The 27058-nt window shown below is 40.3% G+C and overlaps 1 protein-coding gene across 1 annotated transcript in view; it reads left to right on the top strand.

Annotated features, from left to right (window-relative positions):
* Positions 1–27058, top strand: part of TMEM131L (transmembrane 131 like) — a 171360-nt gene that overhangs the window by 123715 nt on the left and 20587 nt on the right. The window contains exons 22-28 of the mRNA XM_077770960.1: positions 1032–1174; positions 2975–3161; positions 3368–3553; positions 4137–4286; positions 4638–5260; positions 17475–17623; positions 26555–26679. Of these exons, the coding sequence (XP_077627086.1) occupies positions 1032–1174; positions 2975–3161; positions 3368–3553; positions 4137–4286; positions 4638–5260; positions 17475–17623; positions 26555–26679 (1563 nt within the window). The remainder of the gene's footprint in view (positions 1–1031; positions 1175–2974; positions 3162–3367; positions 3554–4136; positions 4287–4637; positions 5261–17474; positions 17624–26554; positions 26680–27058) is intronic.

Here is a 27058-nt window from a genome sequence, read left to right on the forward strand (position 1 = left end):
TAAACTCCTAGTGCCTTGTTGACAGCATCTTTCATTTAAAACTCATTCTCCGTTGAAGAATTAAGGTCCTGGGAAGTGCAGAGTTACACTTGACCTCATCCCAGGTTAACTATCCCAGCCTCGAAAAGAAAGTCTAAATTATTTGTAGTCGTTAATTTACTTTTGATGTTGCTATATTGATAGTATTTTTCTGTAAATAGTATCAGTCATCTACCATAACTTAAAGGCTTTTTAATGGTTAAAGATTCTTAATCCTTTAGATAAAGATATAAAGGTCTTGGTATATTTTGCATAATTAGGAATGTTTTCTCAGCCTCTATAGTATTTACATTCATGATGACTGGAGCTTTCACTCCAGTCTGCATCTTTTAAACATCTATTCCATTTAACTTTTTTGTCCTAGGAGTCATGATTTCAGATAATGAAAAGGCAGAAGCTATTCTGCATTTCTGTTTGACTACTAAGAACTTCAGTAGATCTATGTTATTTTGTGGGGTGACATTATAAATCTTTGGTTCAAACGAAACAGTAGGATTTTATTTCTAGAATTATCCTTAAGGCAGAATCTCTCGTAGTTACCATTACTATGAAACTCTTTAATTCACCTTGCAAATAGTTTTTATCAGTTAGTCTAAATTTGTTAATATTTCTCGGAGGCCCCAACTTTTATCGTTTCAATTTCAGTTTGCTTTTGTTTTTGTTTTGCTTTTGCTCTTGCAGGTCCGATCACCACCCTGGTGGCTGATTATTAGAAAAACATGGCTTTACATTCTCGGGCTGAGGTGGGAGAGTGATCATGAGCATTCACTCGTATTTGCTGTAGTCAGCTTGCCTGGGCTCTTCCGAGTCCTTTGGCAGCTTCCGTTGCCCGGAAGTACCCTCTGACTCCAGGAGATGCCACACTGTTTAAATTGATTTTCCCTTTCAAAACTTTACAGCTGTTCTTGCTAATGTGGACTGTTTAAGTCCAAATGCACTGTATCTTGGACTGTGTTGTCATTCCTTTGTATTTGTATGTGCTGCCCCAATAGGAATAACTTGACTGTTATCGACATGATTGGTGTGGAAGGGTTTGGAGCCAAAGAGTTACTGAAAGTGGGCGGAAGGCTTCCCGGTGCAGGAGGTTCTCTCCGGTTCAAGGTGCCTGAGTCCACGCTGATGGATTGCCGGCGACGTGAGTTCGTGTGTGTGACACTCGAGTGGAGAAGGCTTGGTGCTAAAACCAACAGCAAAAGGATTCTATAAGCAGATTCTTTTGAAAATTTATAGTAAATTCATTGCTTTGATGCAGATAATTGAATCAGGCGAACATTTGAGCATATATAGGCCTTTACTTTAGAAAAATAGCCTTAGATATCTAACCCAATTTAATACATATATAAAAAGTGTATTTGCTGAATTATCAGTATAGTGTCAGATACTTAAGATAAATAGTAAGAAGCCACATCATCATTAAAAAGTCACACAAAAATGCTGAATGGAGAGAAGACTAAAGATCTGCTCACCACTAGCTAGAACTCTGTGCAGTAATGGAAATGCTCTATGTGTGTGCTGTCCAGCCCAGCAGACACTAGCCCTGTGTGGTTAATGAGTGCTTAAAACTATAGCTAGTGTGAAAATAAGTTTTTAAATTTGGTTAATTTTAATTTAAAGTAGCCATGTATGTCTGGTGGTTACTGTATAGACATAGAAGATTTAGAAATTTACCTAAATGTTCCATGTTTCCAAACTGTGATTGTATTTAAGTTAAATGCTTCTAAATTATTTATATTAGTTTCAAGAACTTCCTCAGGAACTAAAACAAAAATCAAACAAAAGATGTTAAATGTTTTTGGTAAATTCTGTCTTGTTTCCTGTTATTATTTTGAATTGCTGGAACACACTGAAAGCATTTTAGTAGCACTGTGCTTCCAGTGGAGAAACCTGACTAGTGAAAACTATTGGATAATTTTGTAGCACTATTACATGCCTCATTGGAATTTTTTTAAAGAAAACTATGCTAAATGAGCATTGAGTTTGAAGAGATTTATTAACCATTTGCATTCAACATTCATCACAATTCATTTTTTCATTCATTCATTCATTCAGTAATTTAGAGTTGATCTTGAAAGATAGAATTAAGGAGTATTATAAAAACTATAGAACTAGATATTAGTCCTTATATGGAAAAGATTGTGGGTTATAAATTTACAGGAGTAATTTAAAAGTTTAGTAATTCTTTCTTTTTTAAACTCCCTATATAAAATGTGCTTTCATTTTTTTGCAGGGACTTAGTGACTTACTTCCTCTGAATATAGTGGGTGTTTGAGTCGTGTTTCTAGAAGCACACACACTTGCTCTTAACTAGTCCTGTTCAGTGTGAGGATCCTGGGAGCAAAGTGTGCATAGTGGCTAGGGATATCCAAACTATTTGACTTCTGAAAAGAATAAACTTCTAACCTTTTTTAAAAAAAACACTTTTTAAGTTTATTTATTTTGAGAGACAGAGAATGTGTGCAAGCATGGGAGGAGCGGAGAGGGAGAGAGAGAGAGAGAGAGAGAGAGAGAGAATCCCAAGTGGGCTCCACACTGTCAGCGAGACTTAATCTCATGAATCTGTGAGATCATGACCTGAGCCAAATTTAAGAGTCAGACATTTAACTGACTGACCACCCAGGCACCCCTAACCTTAACTTTTAATAAGTAAAAGAACAAAGGGGAGATTTTGATTACTGTTGGTACCAAGGAAGGTTATTTAACTTCAGAAAAATCTTGATTAGTTGAATGTTTTTATTGTATCCTGGTAGTATAAGAAAATCTATAACTGTTCTAGAAATTAGATAGAAGCTGTACTTTGAGCTTATATTGAACTTTTTTTTCACATTTTAATAATACACATCATGGTTTATTGATTCAATAAATGTTGATCCAATAAATTATGCTAAATAAATTTTGCAGTTCATATATACTAAATATCACTTTCTATCCTCACTAGAACTGAAAGACAGCAAGCAAATTTTATCTATTACAAAGAACTTTAAAGTTGAGAATATTGGACCACTTCCTATAACTGTGACATCTCTGAAAATTAATGGGTATAATTGCCAAGGTTATGGATTCGAAGTGCTAGATTGTCATGAATTTTCCCTGGCCCCAAACACATCCCGGGATATCAGCATTGTGTAAGCATTGAGATTTAACCTCATTTAAGTTTTGTGGTGCATTTAATAATGTGGGGGGGGATCTTTTTCCATTGGTAAGACATGTTAAGTTGTTTTTACGTAAACATTTATATTAAGTAAGAAATTTGGCTGCTATTGTGATTATTTTGTTTTGTGCCTAGAATTAAAAGAATTAAAGTTCATAAAGATGAATCTTCTGTTACCAGGTTTACTCCTGACTTTACCTCTTCCTGGGTCATTCGTGAGCTGACTCTCGTGACTGCAGCAGACCTAGAATTTCACTTCACTCTCAATGTGACCCTCCCTCATCACCTGTTGCCTCTGTGTGCAGACGTGGTTCCGGGACCCAGCTGGGAGGAGTCATTCTGGAGGCTCACCGTCTTCTTTGTCAGGTATGCTCCCACTTTCAGGCGAGTTGCATGAAAATGTCTATTGCTTGGGTGTAAAAGCATATGAATAGTCAAATAGCACATTCAAAGCATCTGAATTGAGTGAAATTTATATTGCTTTGTGAATCCTGACACACAAGAAGTAGAAAAGGAGTAACTGATAAGCTTTAAGATGATAGTAAATGAATTGTAAGAGATTCATGGGACCTGGAAGTGTCACAGACCATTGTGCTCCATATGCTTTCACTACAGTCCCAGTGGAAGACACGGCTGTTATTCCTGTTGGCCCAGTGCAGTGGCGGTTTGAGATTGGAAGACTAGAATGTCCCTTTTAGATTTTATCATGAAAGTGCCTTTAAAAATAGAATTGGAATATCAGACAGGTGTACAAGTATGCACATTTTTAGAATTTTTTTTAATCTTTAAAGTAATATCAGAAAGTATGATGTTGTACACCTTAGGGAATCTCAATACCACATCTTTAGACATTGTGCATCAGCCATCCGCTGCTCTTCTGTAAGAGAGCTGGTCTTTTTAATGCCAGTCAGAACCTTGCATTAATGAACCTCATTGCTTTCTTCCTCAGTTTGTCCCTGTTGGGTGTGATTTTAATAGCCTTCCAGCAAGCACAGTACATTCTTATGGAATTCATGAAAACAAGACAGAGGCAAAATGCTAGCTCATCTTCACAGCAAAACAATAGTTCAATGGATGTAATTAGCTCCCATTCTCACAAGTAAGAATTTGTGTGTGTGTGTGTGTGTGTTGGGGGGAAGGAGTTCTCACCTTTGATATTACTGGGTTCTGATTTCATTTAAGGTAATATAAATATTATTCTGAGTCCAGATTTGGATTCATAAAATTTTCTGTAAGTCATTGTGTGAGGCTGTAACAGTCCTTTTACAATAAAATGGACTTCATATAAGGACTTAGTTTGTTAAACTCATGGAGCTTTGGAAGAAGGAAAGATAGAACTCCTTAGTACACATGGCACTGATGGCCATTTCTTCCTCATGGCCTTGGAAACAGAGGGGTAGGGTTTGATTCCACTTTGCTTGATGTTAAACGTTTTTCTTCTTCCATTCAGAAGTAATTGTAAGAACTTCCTTGATACCTATGGCCCCTCTGATAAAGGCAGAGGGAAGAGCTGTCTTCCAGTAAACACTCCACAAAGTAGGATCCAGAACGCTGCAAGGAGGAGCCCCGGTACCTACGGTCATTCTCAGAAGAAGCACAAGTGCTCAGTCTATTACAGCAAACACAGGCCCAGCCCACCTGTCACCAGCAGTGCCAACACCACTGCTGAGGAGAGACAGACTCCGGCCCTGGGCAGCCCACTGTCTGCCCCTAGAGAGGACATGTGCGCTGATGTTATGGGTGAGAACTGGATAAACCTCAAATATGCAAATGGCATAAATGTCAACCTGCAAAAGAATTTAACCCTTCCCAAAAACTTATTGAATAAAGAAGAAAACACACTGAAAAACACAATTGTCAATAATCCTTCTTCAGAATGTCATATGAAGGAGGAAATACAGACATGTATGTTTCCTAAGGAAACGGATATTAAAACTTCAGAAAACATAGCTGAGCTCAAGGAGCGAGAGCTCTGTCCTCTGAAGACCTCTAAGAAACTACCTGAAAATCACTTATCAAGAAGTGCACCTCAGTACCAGTCAGACTTGCCAGAGATTTCCGGGAAAGATAATGGTAATCTTTTCATCCTCCTGGATGACTTTTTTTCCTCTGGTTGTCTTCAGTCTGTGTTTTGACAGAATTTGTTCTCACTTGTGACTTTAGTTTTAATCATGGATGCTGAATTTTTAGTTCCTGCACAGAGTCTTAGCAAAGGTTGAAATATGGTTTGTAAAATGAAAAACTTAGGACAAGGCACCATGTCTTTATTTTATTTTTATGTCAATAAATTTTATTTTATTTTTTCTTAAATAGTTTATTGTCAAGTTGGTTTCCATATAACACTCAGTGCTCATCCCGAGTGCCCTCCTCCATGCCCATCATCCCCCTTCCCCTCTCCTCCACCCCCATCAGCACTCAGTTTGTTCTCAGCATTCAGGAGTCTTTCATGTTTTGCCTCCCTACCTCTCCCCAACTATTTTTCTCCTTCTTATCCCCCATGGTCCTCTGTTAAGTTCCTCCTAATCCTCCTATATGTGCAAACATATGGTATCTGTCCTTCTCTGCCTGACTTATTTCACTCAGCATAACACCCTCAAGTTCTGCCCATTTTGCTACACATGGCCAGATTTCCTTCTTTCTCATTGCCATGTAGTATTCCATGGTATAGATAAACCACATCTTTTTGATCCATTCATCAGTTGATGGACACTTAGGCTCTTTCCATGTTTTGGCTATTGTTGAGAGTGCTGCTGTGAACATTGGGATTCATGTGTCCCTATGCATCAGCACTCCTGTATCCCTTGGATAAATTCCTAGCAGTGCTATTGCTGGGTCATAGAGGAGTTCTATTGTTAATTTTTTGAGGAATTTCCACAATGTTTTCCAGAGGGGCTGCACCAGTTTACATTCTCACCAACAGTGTAGGAGGGTGCCCGTTTCTCCATATTCTCGCCAGCATCTAGAGTTCTCTGATTTGCTCATTTTAGCCACTCTGGCTGGCGTGAGGTGGTATCTCAGTGTGGTTTTGATTTGTATTTCCCTGATGATGAGGGACACTGAGCATCATTTCATGTGTCTATTGGCCATCTGGATGTCCTCTTTGGAGAAATGTCTGTTCATATCTTCTGCTCATTTCTTCACTGGATTATTTGTTTTTCAGGTGTGAAGTTCGGTGAGTTCCTTATAGATATTGGATACTAGCACTTTATCTGGTATGTCATTTGCAGCTCTCTTTTCCCATTCCGTCAGTTGCCTATTAGTTTTATGGATTGTTTCCTTTGCCGTGCAGAAGCTTTTAATCTTGATGAGGTCCCAATCGTTCATTTTTGCTCTTGATTCCCTTGCCTTTGGGGATCTGTCAAGTAAGACATTGCTGTGGTTGAAGTCAAGGAGGTTGTTTCCAGCTTTCTCCTCTAGGGTTTTGATGGTTTCCTGTCTCGCATTCAGGTCCTTCATCCATTTTGAGGTTTTATTTGTGTATGGTGTGAGAAAATGATCTAGTTTCATTCTTCTGCATGTTGCTGTCCAGTTCTCCCAGCACCATCTGTTAAAGAGGCTGTCTTTTTTCCATTGGATACTCTTTCCTGCTTTATCAAAGATTAATTGGCCATACATTTGTGGGTCCAATTCTGAGTTCTCTGTTTTATTCCATTGGTCTGTGTGTCTGTTTTTGTGCCAGTACCATACTATCTTGATGATGACAGCTTTGTAGTAGAGGCTAAAGTCTGGGAGAATGATGCCTCCCGTTTTGGTTTTCTTCTTCAATATTACTTTGGCTATTTGGGGTCTTTTGTGGTTCCATACAAATTTTAGGATAGTTTCTTCTAGCTTTGAGAAGATTGCTGGTGCAATGTTGATTAGGATTGCATTGAATGTGTAGATTGCTTTGGGTAGTAATGNTGGGTAAAGCTCTCAGGTTTTCCCCATTGAAGATGATGTTAGCTGCGGACTTCTCATAGATGGCTTTTATGATGTTTAAGTACGTTCCTTCTATCCCGACTTTCTCGAGGGACTTTATTAAGAAAAGATGGTGTATTTTGTCAAATGCTTTTTCTGCATCTATTGACAAGATCATATGGTTTTTATCTTTTCTTTTGTTGATGTAATGTATCACATTGATTGATTTGTGAGTATTGAACCAGCCCTGTAACCTAGGAATGGATAATTCTTTTTATGTGCTGTTGCATTAGATTTGCAAGTATCCTGTTGAGGATTTTTGCATCTGTATTCATCAGGGATATTGGCCTGTAGTTCTCTTTTTTGGTGGGTCTCTGTCTGGCTTGGGAATCAAAGTGATGCTGGCTTCATAGAATGAGACCGGAAGTTTTCCTTCGATTTCTTTTTTTTTGGGAATAGCTTGAGAAGAATGAGTATTAATTCTATTTTAAATGTCTGGTAAAATTCCCCAGGGAAGCCATCTGGCCCTGAGCTCTTATTTGTTTGGGAGATTTTTGATAACTGATTCAATTTCTTCACTAGTTATGGGTCTGTTCAGATTTTCTATCTCTTCCCATGTGAATTTTGGTAGCGAGTGTGTGTTTAGGAATTTGTCCATTTCTTCTAAGTTGTCCAGTTTGTTCGCACATAATTTTTCATAGTATCCCTGATATTTGCTTGTATTTCTGAGGGGTTGGTTGTAATAAGTTCATTTTTATTCATGATTTTGTCTATGTGGGCGCTCTGGCTTCTTTTTGAGAAGCTTGGCTAGAGGTTTGTCAGTTTTGTTTATTTTTTCCAAAAACCAACTCTTGGTTTCATTGATCTGTTCAACTGGTTTTTTTTTTTTAGATTCTCTACTGTTTATTTCTGCCCTGATTTTTATTATTTCTCTTTTCCTGCTGGGTTTGGGGTGCCCTTGTTGCTCTCCTTCTAGTTCCTTTAGGTGAGCTGTTAGATTTTGTACTTGTACTTTTTCTAATTTCTTGAAGTAGGCCTGGAGTGCAGTGTACATTCCTCTTAGGACTGCCTTTGCCGCATCCCATAGAGTTTGAATTGTTGTATTTTCATTTTCATTTGTTTCCATATATTTTTAAATTTCTTCTCTAATTGCCTGATTGGCCCATTCGTTCTTTAGAAGGATGTTCTTTAACCTCCATGTTTTTGGAGGTTTTCCAGACTTTGTCCTGTGATTGATGTCAAGTTTCATAGCATTGTGATCTGAGAGTGTGCATGGTATGATCTCAATTCTTTTATATTTATTGAGGGCTGCTTTATGACCCAGTATGTGATCTATCTTGATCTATCTATCAAGTGACATGTGCACTTGAGAAGAAGTGAATTCCATGGCCTCAGGATGTAGAGTTCTAAATATCTCTGTCAGATCCATCTGGTCCAATGTGTCATTCAAGTCCATTGTTTCTTTAGTGATTTTCTGTCTAGTTGATCTATCCATTGCTGTAAGTGGAGTATTAAAGTCCCCTGCTAGTAGCACATTATTGTCCATAAGATTGTTTCTGTTTGTGGTTAATTATTTTATGTATTTGGGTGTTTCTGTATTCGGTGTGTAGACACTTACAATTGTTGTCCCTTCCTCATGGATAGACCCTGTAATTATTATATAATGCCCGTCTTCATCCCTTGTTACTGCCTTTACTTTTAAAGTCCAGTTTGTCTGATATAAGTATGGCTACTCCAGCTTTCTTTTGATTTCTAGTAGCATTATATATATTTCTCCATCCCCTTACTTTCAATCTGAAGGTGTCCTCAGGTCTAAAATGAGTCTCTTGTAGACAGCAAATAGATGGATTTTGTTTTTTTTATCCATTCTACTACCCTATGTCTTTTGATTGGAGCATTTAGTCCATTTGCATTCAGTGTTCTTATTGAAAAATATGGGTTTAGAGTCATTGTGTTCTTTGTAGGATTCATGCTTGTGGTGGTGTCTCTGGTATCTTGTATTCCTTGCAACACTTCCCTCAGAGAGTCCCCCTCAGGATTTCTTGTACAGCTGGTTTAGTGGTGATGAATTCTTTCAATTTTTGTTTATTTGGGAAGACTTTTATCTCTCCTTCTATTCTGAATGACAGGCTTGCTGGGTAGAGGATTCTTGGCTGCATATTTTTTCTGTTCATCACATTGAAGATCTCCTGCCATTCCTTTCTGGCCTGCCAAGTTTCAGTAGATAGGTCTGTCACCACTCTGATAGGTTTCCCTTTGTATGTTAGGGCCTTTCTATCCCTAGCTGCTTTCAGAATTGTCTCTTTGTCCTTACATTTTGCCAGTTTCACTGATATGTCATGCAGAAGATCGATTCAAGTTATGTCTGAGGGGATTTCTCTTTGCCTCTTGGATTTCAGTGTCTGTTTCCTTCCCCAGGTTGGGGAAGTTCTCTGCTATAATTTGTTCAAGGACTCCTTCAGCAGCTTTCCCTCTTTCTTCCTCTTCTGGGTTTCCTATGATATGGATATTGTTCCATTTGATTGTGTCACTCAGCTCTCAAACTCTCCTTTTGTGTCCTGGATCAGTTTATCTCTCTTTTTCTTGGCTTCCTCTTTTTCTATAATTGTGTCTTCTAGTTCACCTATTCTCCTCTCTGCCTCTTCAATCTGTGCATTGGACGACTCTATTTTATTATGCACCTCATTTATAGCATTTTTAAATTCATCACAACTATTTTTAGCTCCATAGTCTTTGTAGCAATAGTTTCTCTGATGTCTTCCATGCCTTTTTCAAGCCCAGTGATTACTTTTATGACTGTTGTTCTAAATTCTTGTTGTTATGTTGTTTATATCTGTTTTGAGCAGTTCTTTAGCTGTCATTTCTTCCTGGAATTTCTTTAGAGGAGAGTTCTTCCGTTTCGTCATTTTGGCTAGCTTTCTGTCTCTTGTTAGTTTTAAAAGCTTCTTATGCACTCTGCATCTGCGAGAACTGCTGTATTAAAGAAGGCTCTATAACAGTCGAGGGCCTGTCCATTCAGGAAGTGTTCTTTGAATGGTGTCTCTTGGTCTCTCTTGTTGAGACTTGGTTATTTTATTTCCCTAGTCATAGTGGTATTTGGGACTCTCCACCATGTGTACTTTGGCTTGCTTCTTGAGGTAGCCCTGGAAAAGAAAACAGACAGACAAACACACAGGGAACAAAGGGACATAAACACACAGACAAATCCAACAAAAAAGCAAACCAAAAGGGATAAAGAAGAAGAAGAAAAAAAGATGGGAAAAAAGGAGGAAAAACAAATAATAAAAATAAAAAAGAAAAATGAAGAAAAGAAAAAAAAAACCCGAAAGACAAAGGACAGTCTAAAAGCATAAAACCAGAATTCCCAGCTACAAATAAAGAGCAGGAAGTATGCAGTGCTGATGGAAGAGCATATACAAAGAGAGAAATGACAGTGCGGGGAGGCAGTGAAACTGGACAATGACCAGGCAGAGAGATTAAGAGGCTTAATTCAGAGAGAGAAAAAGGGGAATATGGTAAGAGGCGAGGAGAAGGAAACGAAGATAATGTAACTCCGAGAAACTATATAGTCTGATTCCTCCAGAGAGAGACAGAGATAGAAAGGTAGTGGTGGAGGTGTAGAATATACATCTAGAAAATGGATTAAATGTGACTGTTTAAGCTAACCAGTGACCGTAGTGCCCAGTCCAGCAGAGGGGAGGGATACAAATGAGACAAGGGAAAATCTATCTGAATAGAAAGAATTGATCTAGAATNACGAACAAACATTGCTCTTTTGGGTCTGATTTCCCTGTGCCGCAGGCGTAGCCAAGGTGGGCCGTGCTCTATGTCCCAGGCCATGCCTCGTTTCCAGATCTTAGCCTGTGTGCTTTACTGATACCGCCCAAAGTATAAACCCGCAGCCTTAGGCCCTCCGAGCAGTTTCAAGCCTGCCACTTCCCCTCTGGGTATCGAGCCGGGAGAGCAGTGGAGCGGTTTCAGGCCACGCCGCTGCCCCTCCAGATCGAGCTGGAGGGCAGAGGAGCAGTTTCTCCTGATGCCACCTGGGACCGGGTCACCCAGCTCAAAGTCAGCACCACAGCTGGAAACCGGATTCCTCTCCGTCCTGAGCTGAGGTTTTTCTCTTCTCCAGGGATAGTTCTTTGAGCGGTTTCAGCCGCTCTTTCTTTTCCCCTCGACTCCCCACAGCTCCCCACAAAGGGGGCTCCCTCTACTCCCTCCATGTCTCCGGGTCCCGCCTGTTTTTATCTTCCCCAGTTCACACTCACGCACCTATAAGGTGGTTTTCTCAGCAGACTCTGTCTCCTTTCCCTCCCAAACTCCTAGATTCTGTAAGGGTTCCTATGGCTTCATGCCTTCTCCATTTGAGAGATATGGGCAAGTGAAATGTATGGAGCTCCCTACTTCTCTCCCATCTTGCCCCTCCTCCAGCACCATGTCTTTAGAATGTCATGGCTAAGAAGTATACTTTTAGCACATGTGTTTAGAGGGATGAGAATGTCATATTTTATTGCGGGGACAATATGGACACCATTTTCTGATTATTTTATATCTTGGATTTTCAGCTATTTGTGAAAATTAATCCACCCATAAAATGTTTCTGACCAGACAAAACTTACCAACTTTCTATATTTAACAGCTGCTACCGTCTCATGTGCCCTGGCCCTGATTCTTGTCTAGTTTTGTCCCTTGGTTAAAAGAAGACAGATGTTCTCTTATAGCAAAGACAGTGAAAGCATAGGCAGGACTGAACTCAGAAAACTACCTATGTATAACATCGTCATGAAGCTTTAATTGACCCCTTTGGCCTTTGGCATAAGAGCCTGTATTTTTCTTAGCCATAATGACTATTTTAGTATGTACATTTCTGTACCTGGTAAAAGGCAGAGTTTGGACACTTTTTAATCTGGAAAAATCTGTTACCTTTGATCTTATTAAAATATCTGATGTGTTTCACTCCCTGTTACTGTAGTGTGGGTACAGAAATGTTATGGATTGGCCAGTTCTGATGAGTTTTATCCATGTAGTTAAAAACCCGAAATTAATTTTACGTGTTCCGTAACTTCAAAGCTGGAGTCCTCCGAGTAGAACAAGGTTGGGCAACTGCACATGTATTCCTGGTGTATCTTCTTCCAACCTGTTTGTACCCTTTCCCTGGCATCCGTGCACGTGTTTGAGGTGGAGTTACATCTGCTGGGTTGATGCCGTCCCCTGCGTTCTGTCCACCCAGCATGTGAGTGTGCACTCTGGATAATGCATTCAACCAGATCCTCAGGTGATAGTGTAGCATACCTTGTCTGAGGATGTTTTGGTTAGGCGGGTGGGCTGCCTACTTTTCCATTTCCGTGGGGCCCAGGCTACAAAACATTTGTGAAAGGGTGAGATTAAGGGTAAATCCTACTAGGCTTTTCCTTGTTTGGTGGCAGTTAGGCCTGAGCACAGGATCTAACATAAGCTGACTTTAAGCAAACCTAAACCATAGTTTGAAGTGCTTCATAGTTGTTTGAACTATTGTGTCCATCAGGTTCTGCATGAACGTGTCTGCAGGATACAGTGGCCGTGGCCTTGTGGATAGATAGATGGGAAGGACCTTCTGCTGTATCGCAGTACTTTGAAGTGGATTAAATGCAGAGGTGTGGGCCCAAAGTGCAGTGCCAGAGTGGGTCAGAGGCTTCACATTTGTGCTTCAGGCCCTTCCTGTCCAATACTTGATGTTTAATGCCCAGAGTGAAGCCTAAATGGCCATGTCATAACAACCACTTCAGCAAGTGCGAGTAAACTTCATATGGGTGTCCAGAAACAAAGGATTTGCTTATATCATCATAGATGGCATTCCTGCCCGGAATCTTTACCTCCTGTGCAGATTGCTCATCTATTTGTGTTTTAAGTGGAAACCTGTATCTTACGATAAGTCTTTAAAAACTGCTCTTTGGCTAGATCAGTAGCATGTTAAGTGGTATCAGGGTGATTGTTGATCAGATCAAGTAAGGACCAATGAAAGAACTTTGGCTTTCTACCATGTTCAGACCAGCAAATTCAAAGGTGCTAATTCACAGTGCTGGATTTCTCTCCGGAATTAATATGTCAGCAGCAGACTCCTCGCAGGGAAGGCCATTCATTGACATGTATTTTGTCTTGACTGTTTTCCGTTCACAGCACTATTCTAGGAAAATACCAAAGAAGTTAAAAACATAAATGGCCTGCCATCCATTTACAATTTAGACATTTTAAAGAATTGATGATTTTAAAAATAAGAGAGGACTGAGAACTCTAGATGAAGATAATTGTAGTTTGAAGGTAGGATTTGGAGTTTTTTTAGTAATATCAAGGGCTTGGGGCTCTTTTATCAAATTTTAAAGAAAGCATTGTAAGAAGCTGGCAGATGGCGAACAGGCATGTAATTGGCAGGGAGTCCGTAACGTGTGAAGAATGCTCAAGGGTGAGAAAACCATTTGTATATGAGAACTCTCCAAATTTTCGCTTCCAGCTTTGAGTGTTAGTTCTTTTTTTGTTTTGAAGAGGGTTTTACTTTGTGAACAACATGTTTCCATCACAAAATCGTTCTAGAATTTGAAGAAAACAGCTTTCATATTAATAGTTGAACTAAGCCCACCAGCTGGTCGGGAAACCCAGGTCCCTTCACCTTGTTTCCTGTTGGCCCACTAGAAAGGGGAACTTCCGTTTGCTCAGGGGAAACCAGTTAGTGTTGCCACATCCTAGCTCCTTCTCCTAAAGGACACAAATGTTCCACGGAGGCAGATTCAGTGATAAGATTGCTTTTGGAAAAAGGAGAAGGGGGCCGGTGGTCTATCTTCTAAGAGTGCCTGGAGGATTTTATTAACCTGACAGACATGTGAGGTAGTTTGCTTTCTCCTATTCTGAGGCTTTTTAATGTTTCCTGAGGGTGACATATTGTGTGAGAAAAAAATATTCCAGGGTGAATATTAATGGCTCTGGCACTACATGCTCATTTTTGTTGTTGAGAAACAGAATTTATTTTCTGAATAACGGAAACGTGTCTCATCCCTTTCGTGTTCTGTCTGCAGCCTTCTTAGAGGCCTTGTAGTAAGTCATAAATTAAAATTCCTCCTAGAAAGGAAGTCTCTTGACAAATGCTTCAGAGCTCTGTTTTCACACACTGGTTTTCTTGGCATCCACCTGTCAGACCACAGCTCAATTTTGCAAACATTTGTTATGTGTTCCAGAGTCTCTTGAGCATCTGACAAGAAGAGTAGAGCTCTGTATATAACATAAATGATCTTTTAAATATGTCTCTTTTCAATGTTTATTATTTTTAAATTGTGTGATCAAAATTCCAGATCTGCAGTAGTTTGATTATACAATGAAAAAAATCTCTGGAATTAAGGCTCATGACACACAATTGGCCTCAACACTATGAAAGAGGAATAGTTAGCCAATTATTTTATTGTTTTCTTTTTTTAAAAATGTTTATTTATTTTTGAGAGAGACAGCGTGAGCAGGGGAGGGTCAGAGAGAGAAGGAGACACAGAATCCAAATCAGGCTCCTGGCTGAGCTGTCAGCACAGAGCCCAATGTGGGGCTCAAACTCATAAACTATGAGATCATGACCTGAGCTGAAGTCGGGTGCTTAACTGACTGAGCCACCCAGGCACCCTTTTATTGCTTTCTGCTTATAACAATGTAAAGGGTAAGAAACTTTTAAATTTAATAATACCCTAAGCCATGGAATTAACAACACATGGAAGATGTCACTGAATAGATACTCCAAATTTCTAAAATATGAATATTTGAGAAATTCACATAGTCTCATTTTACTTATAGATACTAATAACTTGAAGATTAGCAGTTTACTCAAAATAGAACATTTAGGGGCGCCTGGGTGGCTTAGTCGGTGAAGCGTCCGACTTTTACTTAGGTCATGATCCCGCAGTTCGTGGATTCGAGCCCCGCGTCAGGCTCTGTGCTGACTGCCAGCTCAGAGCCTGGAGCCTGTTTCAGTCTGTGACTCCCTCTATCTCTGCCCCTCCCCTGCTCATGCTGTCTCTCTCTCTCTCTCGTAGAAATAAATAAAACATTAAAAAAAATAGAACATTTAATTAGATCTGATACCATAAAAATTTAAGCAGGATTCTAATTGAGTTCACTTGTTCCTATTTTATTTATTTATTCATTTATTTATTTATTTAATCTTTGTGGCTGGAATATTGACTCTCTGAGATGGATGTAAATTTGTGTAACATTGTAAGTAAGTAATCATGCCTAATAAGATGACTTGGATGGCTCCATTTAGTAAATGAATTTCTTAATTCTTGGATATTGTTATGTTAGAGTTTCTCAAAGACTCAATGAAGAACTTATTAGTAGAATTCCTTTTACTGTTGGTCCTGATTCCCAGCCCCACAGAAGGCGTTACTAAGCGCTTTACCACTTTTGGAGATAGATCACTGTTGGGTATTAAGTTCGGATCCTTCCTGAGAAAGTTTGATGACTAATACTTTTAGTGCTATTCTTGGCCAGAAGAACATGTAAGGAAATCCATTTTCTCATGAATTAAGACTCTAGGAAAGTTAGCAGCACATTTTTTGGGTAGAATATATGTGTTCTGTTTTATACGTATGGTTTCCAGAATCCGAAGGGATGTCCTTTTTATGATTTCTTTTTCTGTTTTGGACCGTGCTTCCTCTGCTCTTGGCTCTTTCCTTTACCACTTCGTCATGGTGGATATTTTTCTCTGTAGTTGTCTTAACACCCAATTTGTGTCACAGAGCAATTAATGCTTCCCAGCATTTTTATAGTTATGTGATACTTACACCATTTTCCATTAATAAAATCAAAGGCATGCTGCCCTTGTAAGTGATATTTGCAAAATGTATATATCTAGCTTTGAGTGAGATCAACTTCAGAATTTCAGAATCAGAGGGGATTGAACTGCTCATTTCATTTGGTGGGCACAGACTTTCCCTGCGCCAGGTCCCAGAGCAGGGCCAGACTGCAGCCTCTGCTGTAATGCGGTCAGGCTTGCATCTCACCAGAGCCCGCAGCCTTCTCTCTTGTGAAATAGCTGCCTGGTGGCCATCTACACTTTCTCAGATTGCAAAGGTATGGTGAGGGAAGGCTCAGTTCAAGAAAAAAGAGAAGGTATTGAAACGCTTTGTTTCATAGTAGAACACTGAGAGGTATCTTTTTGTGAGGCTGAAGTTGCTTTGATTTTATTTTGAAGTAAGGAATGGAAGAAGAAATACACTTAGGCATGAAATCACTTGGAAGAGAAGCGGGGAAAATCACGTTTTCAGATGAGGTTTCTACCAGCACCAGCTTTCACCCTTTGATGCATCTGCTGCTCATTTTCAGTGTCTGGGCACTGGTCGCTGGGGGCAGGTGGGCACCGACTGGGCAGAGGACCTGCCCTGAAATGGGTCTTGTGTTTTTGGCAGGAACCCTTCCCATTTGTAAGTCTTCTGGTTTCATCTTTGTAACAGTTAGGTCAGGTGGAGAAAGTGGTATTTTCATTTTATAACTAAGGAAACTGAAGAAACTCAAGCAACTTAAGAGATTTACTTTGCAAACTAATTAGGGACTGGGTCGTGACTGGAAGCCAAGGCCTTCACCCCTCTCCTCCTGCAACTTAAAAAAAAAATTGTGGTAAAATGGGCGTAACATAAGATTTACCCTTTTAATTATGAAGCTCAGTGGTGTTAAGTACATTCACATTGCTGTGCAATCATCAACACCATCCATTTCCAGAACCTTTTCACTGTCCTGAAAAGAAAGCCTACACCCATTAAACAGTAAGTACTCCTGCCCCTCTCACCAGCCCCTGGTAGCCATTGTTCTACTCTTCATCTCTATGAATTTGATGACTCAGTGTCCCTCAGACAGGACACTCATACAGTACTTGTCTTTTGGGGACTGGCTTATTTCAATTCACTTCGCATCATGTCTCCAAGGTTCACCCACGTTGTGGCATGCGTCAGTATTTCCTTCCTTTATTTCCCATCACCATCGTTTTCGAGTGTACACTTCAACAGTGTTAAGTATATTCACGGTGTTGGGTAATGATTCATTCCTCTTAAGGCTGAAAGGTATTCCATATTAGGTATACCATGTTTTGTTTTTCTGTCCATCTGTCCATGGACCCTTGGGTTGTTTCTACCTTTGGTTGTTAAGTATAATGCTGCTAGGAATAATGGTGTACGCTTGTTCCTGGATCTTTTTTCAGTACTTTTTGTAGAGTTCTTACTGAAAGTGCAGTTTTACTGGTCACCACATTTCTAGAGTATCGTGAATGTCAGAAACAATCTTTAAGTCTCAATCTGACTAAATTAGATTGGTGTGGGAAAGAGATTTAACTATGGGAACATAAATGGAAATAATTAGCTAGAGATTAAATCATTTTTATGTATTCAAGGGAATAACCAGCAAGTGCCTGTCAAGAATGAAGTAGACAGCTGTGAAACTTTGAAAAAGGTTGACACAAAGTCTTCCTCAGAAAAGAAGATCCACAAAGCATCTAAAGAAGACGTATGTTTTGAGAAACAGGACATACCTTCAGTCGAGGTCTGTATTCCTTTATCTCTGGCCTATTGGGACGAAATCCATTTTTAGGGCTTAGAGTGCAAGTATCTGTCAAGTAACTGCCTATGTATTTCATACTTTTCAATGAGGGTGCTAGTTATCATGCATTGGAATCGTATAAGTGGTGAGTTTGAGGTGGTTGGAAAGTTTTATTTTTTTTTTTTAATTTTAAATGTTTGTTTATTTTTTGAGAGAGAAAGAGACCTGGTGTGAGTGGGGGAATGGGCAGAGAAAGAGACACAGAATCTGAAACAGGCTCCAGGCTCCAAGCTGTCAGCACGGAGCCCAATGCAGGGCTTGAACTCACGGACTGTGAGATCGTGACCTGAGCCAAAGTTGGATGCTTAACTGACTGAGCCACCCAGGCGCCAGTTTTATTTTTCTTCTAATTAGATAGGAGATACTAAAATAGTTTACAGTAACATCAGATAGCTTTTATCTGTTATTCTCAAGGGAGGCTGTTCTTAAGCAGATGGGTTAACTCCTGATAAAGATGGTGGAGTAGAACCAGATCACCTGTCCCTTCTCTCCATTGTTACCCAGCGTCCATTTTAGGGCCTGCTCTTGCTGAGTTGGAAGCATAGGCCAAAATCCACAGGAGAGGGATGCCTATGTAACCCAAGCGAGTGGGCCCTCGGCAACAGAATCCCAGGAAGGGGAGCATAGCCGCACACTGTCCCGGCAAGCCTCTCCCTTCTCTCCAGTGTAGACTGTCAAGAAGCATCTAGAGAGCAGAACCCAGCCCCATATCTCATAGGTGACAGCAAACAGTTGAAAGAGAAAGGTAGAAAAGCTATTTAGGAGAATTTACCTACTTTATTTCAGAGCAGAGCTATCTGTGTATTAGTAAAAGTGCATTGGGAAAAACAGCATTCTAACTATGCAGATATATACTGTGTAACACACACACACACACACACACACAATAACAGTGAATGAAAGGAGTAGAACATAGAAGATAGGTAAGGATCCTAATGTAGAAGAAAACATATCCAGAGACCTCAGGAAAACTCTTAAGAATACTGCCTGCTATAGAAAACGAACTCCATAAAATAAGAGCTTTTTTAAAGCCAAATCCATACACCAGGATGGGGTTAAAAGAGATATTATAAAGCTAAGTAAATAAATGAAGACTCAAATGATTTTACACAGATAATAGCCAAAAATCGAATTATTTGACCCTTGAGAAAGACTTTGAGATAATCAGTGAGTATGAGGGGAAAAAAATTGAGGAGCTGGAGGCATTTAGAGTAAAGATGGTGATAGATCTGGGGTAAAGAAAGACAAAACAGTCCAACAGAAGAATAATGAAGTGTTTAAGTAAATGGCCCAGGAAATAGATCTGAAAGGTATTCAGAGATGAAATCAAAGAAAATTTTCCTGATATGAGAAAAGAATGGAATTTATAGAATAAAAGGGCACACTGGGTACACCAGGAAAAAACTGATGCATAATAATGGGCATAGGCACAGCCTGGCTATAGTTATTGAGCTTAAATCCTAAAGAACAGTGCAAGGAGTTGAGGAAGATGGAGAAACACTAACTCAGTCTTGCCTCAGACTTTGTAGAAAAATCTAATGCCAGGGCATACAGAGTCATATCATTGAGAGAATGAAAATGTGAATAAGAACATGCTAGCCAAGGTGACACTTAAGTACAAAGGTGGCAGCATCCTTAAATGCAAGTGAGTTCATCATGACTCTTAAAAACAAAGTTAATAAAATTTAACTAAGCTAGAAGTGAAAATAAAGACCCAGCGCAACAGAAGCTTTGTTAAAGTTCTGTTGTTGGGATTTCTGTCCATTTTCCACCCACAACTAAAACTAAACAGTTAGCAATTATAATTGCAGAACAGATTGCATATTTTAAAACTTTCGTAAGACAAAAAAGTAACATAATCTGCAAAAACGGGAGATGGTACTGAGTGGTTGGTAGTAGTGAGTTTTAATGTTATTTTTCTTGGTAGAGAGTCCATACTGTGTAAAACTGAACATGGCATTTAACAGAGTGAAAACTTATGAAAATATCTTTCACTATCTTTCTTAACCGTAGAGGGATCCTTAAGGAATTAATAAAGAAGAACTGATTATTTGAACATTGGCAGTTCCCTGGGTTCTACTTCAGTTTCTTGTGTTAAATTCAAATAAAACTGAGCTTTAAATTTGTATTTAAAAATAATACATTGTCCCAATGTTATCAATTATTCCCATCACTTGTCTTGCCATCCTAATGCGTATGTAGATTCATACAGTGATAGTAAAAACTAAGGTTTGCCAAATAATCAGTGGCAGAGGTAGACCCTGGTGGGGTCTATTTCTGGGTGGTGAGATTTGGGTGATTTTTTTTCCCTTCTCTATATTCTTCTGTTTTTGCTTAAACTTTATAATAAACATGGGTTTTTCACTTAAATAACATGAAAATGATATGAAATAAAGATATTCTAGACATTCCAAACTGGGAGTTTGCAGTCTTTAATGAAGGACAGGATATTTCTAAGTAGTCAAGTGCCCCAATCAATCCATAGTGGAAGGGGTTTCAAGACAGGCAGAGAAGGGAAGGTGGACAGCGGCACCCCTGGGCCCCACAGCATAATTGGGAGTTGTAGGAAATCATCTTTGGGAAGAACCTCAATTAGGAATGGGAAGTAATGGAAGGGAAGAGTGGGAGACCTTCCAGAAGAGGAAGGCCTTTGCATGCCAATTGAAAATTTAGACTTTATCCCCTAGACCTCAGCCGAAAGCACAAAGAGTGAGCTGGGGGTGAGCACAGTATCGAAGTGATGATGACTGTAGACAACCAGACAGTGGTTGGTTGCCTGCTAAGGAATTTCAGAGTCAGATTTTTAAAAGCACATCTGTCCAAACAAAGTGCTTTTAGAGGATTTCGCTTAAGGGTGGCCANTGGATGGGGGGGATAACAAACGGAAAATAGCCTACAGGCTGCAGGTTTTTTGAAGGTCGTAATTGAGTGTTTTTCAGTTCACTTTCACAAAGATGGGCAGAATGGCTATTATAAAGATTATGAAGTGTAGTTGTTTAGTAAATGCTTGAATGAATGTGTGAATAATGCATTTTTGGAGGATCAGACTGAACGTTTTGGAGGCTGGGTTATAGAGGGCAGAAATGGACACTAGCTGACTTCTCACAAGGAGGCTGTTACTCTGCTGGGAGGTGTGATGTAAGGCTGTGTTTGGGCAGGAGCAAGGGTGAGGGTAGGAAGAATAGATACGAGTTTAGAAGAAAAACTAACAGGACTTCCCCGCACCTAATTGCACAAAGGAGTGGAGCAGCCTTCTCTTATATAACCACTTGCAAAAGTACCTCCAGGGTTTTAAGCCTGGCTAACTAGAAGATGGGGAATTCTGACTTAGAGTTCACTTTTATATTTATCAAAGCAATGTTGCAAATTAAGAGCATGAGCTTTGCAGCCAGACTTCTTGGGTTTGAATCCAGATGGTCACTTACTTGCTCTGTAACACTGGGCAAGTTACTTAACATTGCAGTTTCCGCATCTGGCAAATGAAGGTGATCATAGCCTGCCTGCATCCTAGTGTTGTGAGGAATGGATGAGTTTGTATGGTAAGTGCTTAGAGTAGCGCACTTACTAAGCACTGACAGGGGTTAAGTAGAAAGGAAATGACTATGTTCGTTAAGGACAGCCTGGGATACGGATCCAGGGCTTGCATGGGAGCTATGCCTGTGGAGGTTAGAACTGAAAGGGGACACTGAGTTCCCTGAGGTGTGTATGCACAGAGAAGAGCAGGGGCCTGAGTGTGAACCTCGGGTGGTGGTGAAGCTGCAGGTGGCTCAGCAGTTCAAGTAAAGCAGATGTACAGGAAGCGAGGCCAGAAGACTAAGATGAGCTGTGCTTTCAGGAGCAGAAATAAAGTCATTGAATTTGAGGCAGGAGGGAACGGGTGAAGGTAAGGGTTGAACCTTAGCATCCTCTTGGTAAGAGCTTTGGAGACTTCCATGTTGCCCTACAGAGATCGAAACCAACACAGAGGTATTAGTGGCTGCACAGCCTGTGAGCTGGGCGGAGCAGCTGGGACACAGGCCAAGTCCCTCTGCCTGAGGGCCACGAGGAGGAGGTGGCCCCGAGGATCTGTGCCTCAGTGGTGCTGCTGCTGGCATCCATCTGTCACAGGTGGGCGCCATTCCCCCACTAGGCTCAGCCCCTGGCCCCCATGATGGACTCAGGTCTCTGCTCGGGCCTCTTCTTTTTCCTCCCTGTCCCTGGTGCTCAGACTTTGCTCATGCACAGTGCCAGGGTTCATGCAAGCTCCTCCTTCCTCTTCTGGCCTGGGAGCCTGTGTAAGAGAGACATCTGCACCTAAAGATGGCAGTCCCCTCAACAGGAAGGATGCAGCCAGCCCGAGGACCTGGGGGACCATAGTCTCTCATGTTTTTTGCTGTCTCCATGACTCCCAGTTTTGCAGAGCATCTCTTTAAAACCTTGCGAGTGTGCTTTCCATTTCATTGTGCATTTGGAGAAATCGTTCTCAATAAACACATTCCCAAGGGCGGTACTCAATGTTTGTTTTTCTTATACATTCTTAGGGCCTAACTTTGCAGCTTAGAAAATTGTATAAAACTGTCTGTAGTACATGGGGAACATTCCTCTAGATTTATTGGCAAAGAAGGTTGAAGCCCAGACTTGAGAGCTACAAACTACATTTTAACCCTAGCCCTGCTGTTTATTTTTTCAAGCAGATTTTTTTCCCCTTAGAAAAGGAATTTATGATTGTTATAAAAGCATAAAGAAGGGGCAGCTGGGAGAAGAGTCTATCCAAAATGAACCACTTTGTACATTTTCCTATATTCTGTTTCTTTTTTGTGCAACTTTTTAAAAAGGTCAGGGTCATCATTATGTATATGTAGCTTTCCTAATCATGTTAATAATTCTGAATTTTCTCACATTCAAAACAAAGGGAACTTTCAGGGGTTACGTAACATTCAGTCACTTAACTATGCCCTAATCCTAAACCATTCACCTGTGACTGAACCTTAAATTGATTTACAGCTTTTTATTTTCATAAAAAGCACTGTGATGAACTACATTGTTCTTAAGTCTCCCTGTGTACCTGCTTTATCCTTGTTAGAGATTTCTAGAAGTAGGATCAGAGAGTATCCTCATGAGTGCCCCAGATTGCTTTCTAGAAAGGTGATTCCTGTTCACATGGATGGTGTAGGAACCGCTGCCTTCCTTTGCCCACAGCAGCCCCACGTGTCTTGCAAAATCTTGACCAGCGAAAATCGGTAAACAATTGTGTTTTGTCTTTCACTTCGCATCTCTCACCAGGGAAGAGTCAGCACTCTCCTCTTCTGAAAGACGAGTAAAAAAATCATCCATCCAAAACACTACCACTGAAATCTTTTTCATTTTTTTTAAATAAACTACGAAGTGAAGGTCTTTCCCAGTTCCACTTGCGCTGCTCAGAGGCGGATTGTGTTAACGACACTCTGCCTCCCCAGCCCTCTCCTGGCATTTGCAGACAGGAACATACAGTGTAAACACACTCGTGGTTTGTAAAACCAACATGGAAAGATGAGATCCACACTGGTCTGTAATTTGCCTTTCCTAAAAACATACTTCACTATTAAGTATTTGGGGGAAATCTTCATGGTTTTAGCCTTTTATATTTCTTTTGCAAATTTCTGTTTCCTGTCCTTCGCCTGTTTTTCTGTTGCATGTGTTCTTTTCTGTGAGAACATACGACCTATCAAATAGTGTATCTGACTTTTTTCTTCATCGGCCCATTCCCTCTTTTATTTGCTTTTACTTACATACAGCAGCTTGAAGAATGTTTTATGGAATCTGTGATTTCTTTTCATTTGCTTTTATTAACGTTTAGGAAATCTCTTTATTTCACCACTCTATAATCAGTGAAATTGTCCCTTCTACCAGGAGTATCTGAGAACTTCTCTAGTTCAAATAATTCAATGATGTGATAATAGCCAGGTCTTCTTTTTTATGATTATTAAAAAAATTTTTAATGCTTATTTTTGAGAGAAGAGCACAAGCCGGGGAGGGCAGAGAGAGAGGGAGGCACAGAATCTGAAGCAGGCTCCAGGCTCAGAGCCTGTCATGGGGCTCAGACCCACAAACCATGAGATCATGACCTGAGCCAAAGTCGGATGCTTAACCTACTTAGCCCCCCAGACATCCCAATAGCCAGATCTTCTATAGAGTGCATATTATGTGTCAGGTAATGTAATCCTCACAATAGCCTTTTGAGAAAGACTCAGGAAATTGAGGCAGGAGAAGCTAAGTAACTTGCTCAAGATCACACAGTAGTAATAAGCATGGAGTGAGGTTCAAATCAGAGAGGTTGGCCTCACAGCTGTGGTCTTACTTGCAACTCTGCATGGACTCTTTCTCTGGTTAGTCTTGCCTCCCTCTACCAGAAAGCGAAGAGCCAGATTGTGCCTTTATTTTGCCTCTCATTTCTCCACAACTGTGTTGCTTCGGGTCTCCGGTTTCCTCTCTCCGCCCCCCACCATCTGCTACCACCAGTGCTGGCCTGTTCTCCAAGTCTGACTGGGGCCCTTCCTCTTCACTTGCCATTGTTCCTCCCTCCCTCCCTCCCCCCCACAGAAAAAGTCATTCATTAGGCTTTCACTCCTCATTATGTCCTCAATCTTTTCCCTCTCTTGTCCACACCCTGTTTCTGTTCTCGCCTGTTTGCTCACGCACGCTGCTTCTCTGTGGTACACTCACCAGAGTCCAGCGTGCCCTGCTCATATTCAGAGACAGTGACGATGCCTCTGACCACCCAGTGTCAGTCTCTGTAGTCCTTTTTGTTTGCACAGGATGACAGATCTAACCAGATTGAGTGGAGAAAGGCAGCCAAGTTTCAGAGTGACTGCTGACCAGCTCACTCTTTCTCTGACCCCACTTAGAGACAGAGCCTTTCTTTGTATGTGACTCTGAAGGACAGAGAGTCTCAAGTACTTGCTATGTTGAAAAGCCTTTCTTGGCCCTTAAGTGGACATGGGAGAAGAGACGAAAACTTTTCTCCCTGAAGTTAGAAATATAAAGGGAACAGTAAATGAATAAATACAGTGTGTATTTGCTGTTTAACTTTGGATAATGTCTGATCCTGTGCTATTAATGTGTTTGTTTAGCATCAAACTTAAGCAGTTAGCCTAAGATCCTATAAGATAGGGCTTTGTGTTTATCGTGTCATGTTTTTCAAATACCTTTAAAATCGGAAAAAAGTAAATACATACTTATTGGGGGAGAAACTAAAGGAGAATTAAGAAGAATCCCAGAATCCCAGAACCCTACCACATGTACAGGTACAATTTCATTTTATTTCTAGTATTAGTTTATTGTAGTAAGCCTGTTGCTGTAACAGATACATGAGGCTTTCGATACCCCACATATGTAACATGTAGGCATTTGAAACCAGTTTTTCTTCTTCCAAGTCATGTATTAGTCAAGTGTATGTTAGAACATCATGGATTCCTCCTCTGATTTCTGGACCAAACTTCTCAAAAACGAAGGTAAAATGAGTCCATCTTTATTCTTTATGAAATGTGAATCCTAAGGGTCAATAGGAAGAGGATTCTCTGAGCTAGGGGATTTGCCTCTGTGATGTCCCGCAACGATGCATTTTTTCAAGCCCTGGGGTCTTAATTTGTGAGCTCTGTACCTCCTCCCACCTGCTGACAGCACCTCTGCTGTAAAGAGGCAGAGTTAAGGGCTCCCGGGTGGCTCAATCAGTTAAACATCCGACTTCGGCTCAGGTCATGCATGATCTCATGGTCCATGAGTTCAAGCCCCACCTTGGGTTCTGTGCTGACAGCTTGGAGTCTGGAGCCTGCTTTGAATTCTGTGTCTACTTCTCTCTCTGCCCCTCCCCTGCTTGTGCTCACTCTCTCTCGCAAATAAACATTTAAAAAAAGGAAAAAAAAACACCTTTAAGAGGCAGAGTGGTAGAAAGAAGAGAAATAGAGTATTGGAGGACTTCCAAGGCAGGAGCTACTTCACAACATTAAGGAGCAAGGGAATCCCCCTTCCCTTGGCTTAATGGACTATGCCTAACGTTTAAAAGAGGAAAATGCCCAAATTAAAAAAATATATATATAGGGGCACCTGGGTGGCTCAGTTGGTTAAGCGTCCAACTTCAGCTCAGGTCATGGTCTCGCAGTCCGTGGGTTCCAGCCCCACGTCTGGCCCTGTGCTGACAGCTCAGAGCCTGGAGCCTGCTTCAGATTCTGTGTCTCCCTCTCTCTCTGCCCCTCCCCTGCTCATGCTCATACTCTGTCTCTCTCTCTCTCAAAATAAACATTAAAAAATTTCTTTAAATAAAATAAAAACATACACACACACACATATATGTATGTATATGGGTGTATATACACATATGTACATAATGTATAGATATATAAAAATACATATTTCATGCTAAATTAAGTTTTTCAGAGCCACATTTAAAACATCAAGCATATTCTTGCCTTATTTACAAAAGCTTAAACTAGTTTGGTGCACTCAGTGGAGATTTGGCTGTCCTCCTAAAGTTCTTCTGTAAACAAATAAAACATAAATACACAAATTACTCCTAAGTTGAGTTTTTACATGACTTCTCTTCAGTAGTAATTCATGTGAACTGCACATTCCAAATTAACAGGTGAGCGCTGGAGAATTTATTGCTGCCGATTAATAGCAAGCTGACTCTAAATTGCTAACAGATGTTTTTCCTTTTGAGCCCCTTTGGAATTTTATAGGCAACGATTGTTTTTTTCTTTTTGCAGAGATTAAGGGAAGTAGAGAAGGAAGGGAAATGAAAACAAACTAGAGAGTGAGAAATGTATGTCTCCATTTTCACTGGTGTTGGAACATTCTGAATTCATCTGGAGTTGGTCTTCAGTTTAAACCTTTACTTATGGTTTCTTTTTTTCTCTTTAGCAAGAAGATCCTTCTAGGAAGAAGAAGCTTCAGGAGAAAAAAGAAGGAAATTTGCAAAACTTAAGTTGGAATAAAAATCGGACATGTAGAAAAAACAAGAAGAGAGGTACTGCTCAGGTCTTGAGGTGTGTAATTTTTACCATCTCTTTGAAATTTTCATCTATTTTTTAATCTATATTTTTAGACTTAGCTGTTATCTTTTAATCTATTTTGGTTCTGTTTTCATTTCTTTTCTTAAAATAATACCTTAAAGTGAACCTAGTTTTCATGTGTTTAGTTTACAAAATGCTCAGAGCTGTAGGAGGTTTTAAACAAAAAGTGTTAAGACATCCTCTGTGCCCGGCCCTTCTTTCTGCCTGTGAAACTCAGGTGCAGGTGTGTTTGTGGGATGGGTAACAGAGAAGACAGCTGAGAGCCCGCAGGCCTCCTGTCCCCAGCTTTACTCGCCCGCCACGGGTCCTGCGGTGAGCGAGAAGAGTCACGGCCAGGGAAGGAGCTTCAGTC

The sequence above is a fragment of the Crocuta crocuta genome, unplaced genomic scaffold (assembly GCF_008692635.1).
Source record: "Crocuta crocuta isolate KB4526 unplaced genomic scaffold, BGI_CrCroc_1.0 scaffold166, whole genome shotgun sequence".
NCBI lineage: Eukaryota > Metazoa > Chordata > Mammalia > Carnivora > Hyaenidae > Crocuta > Crocuta crocuta.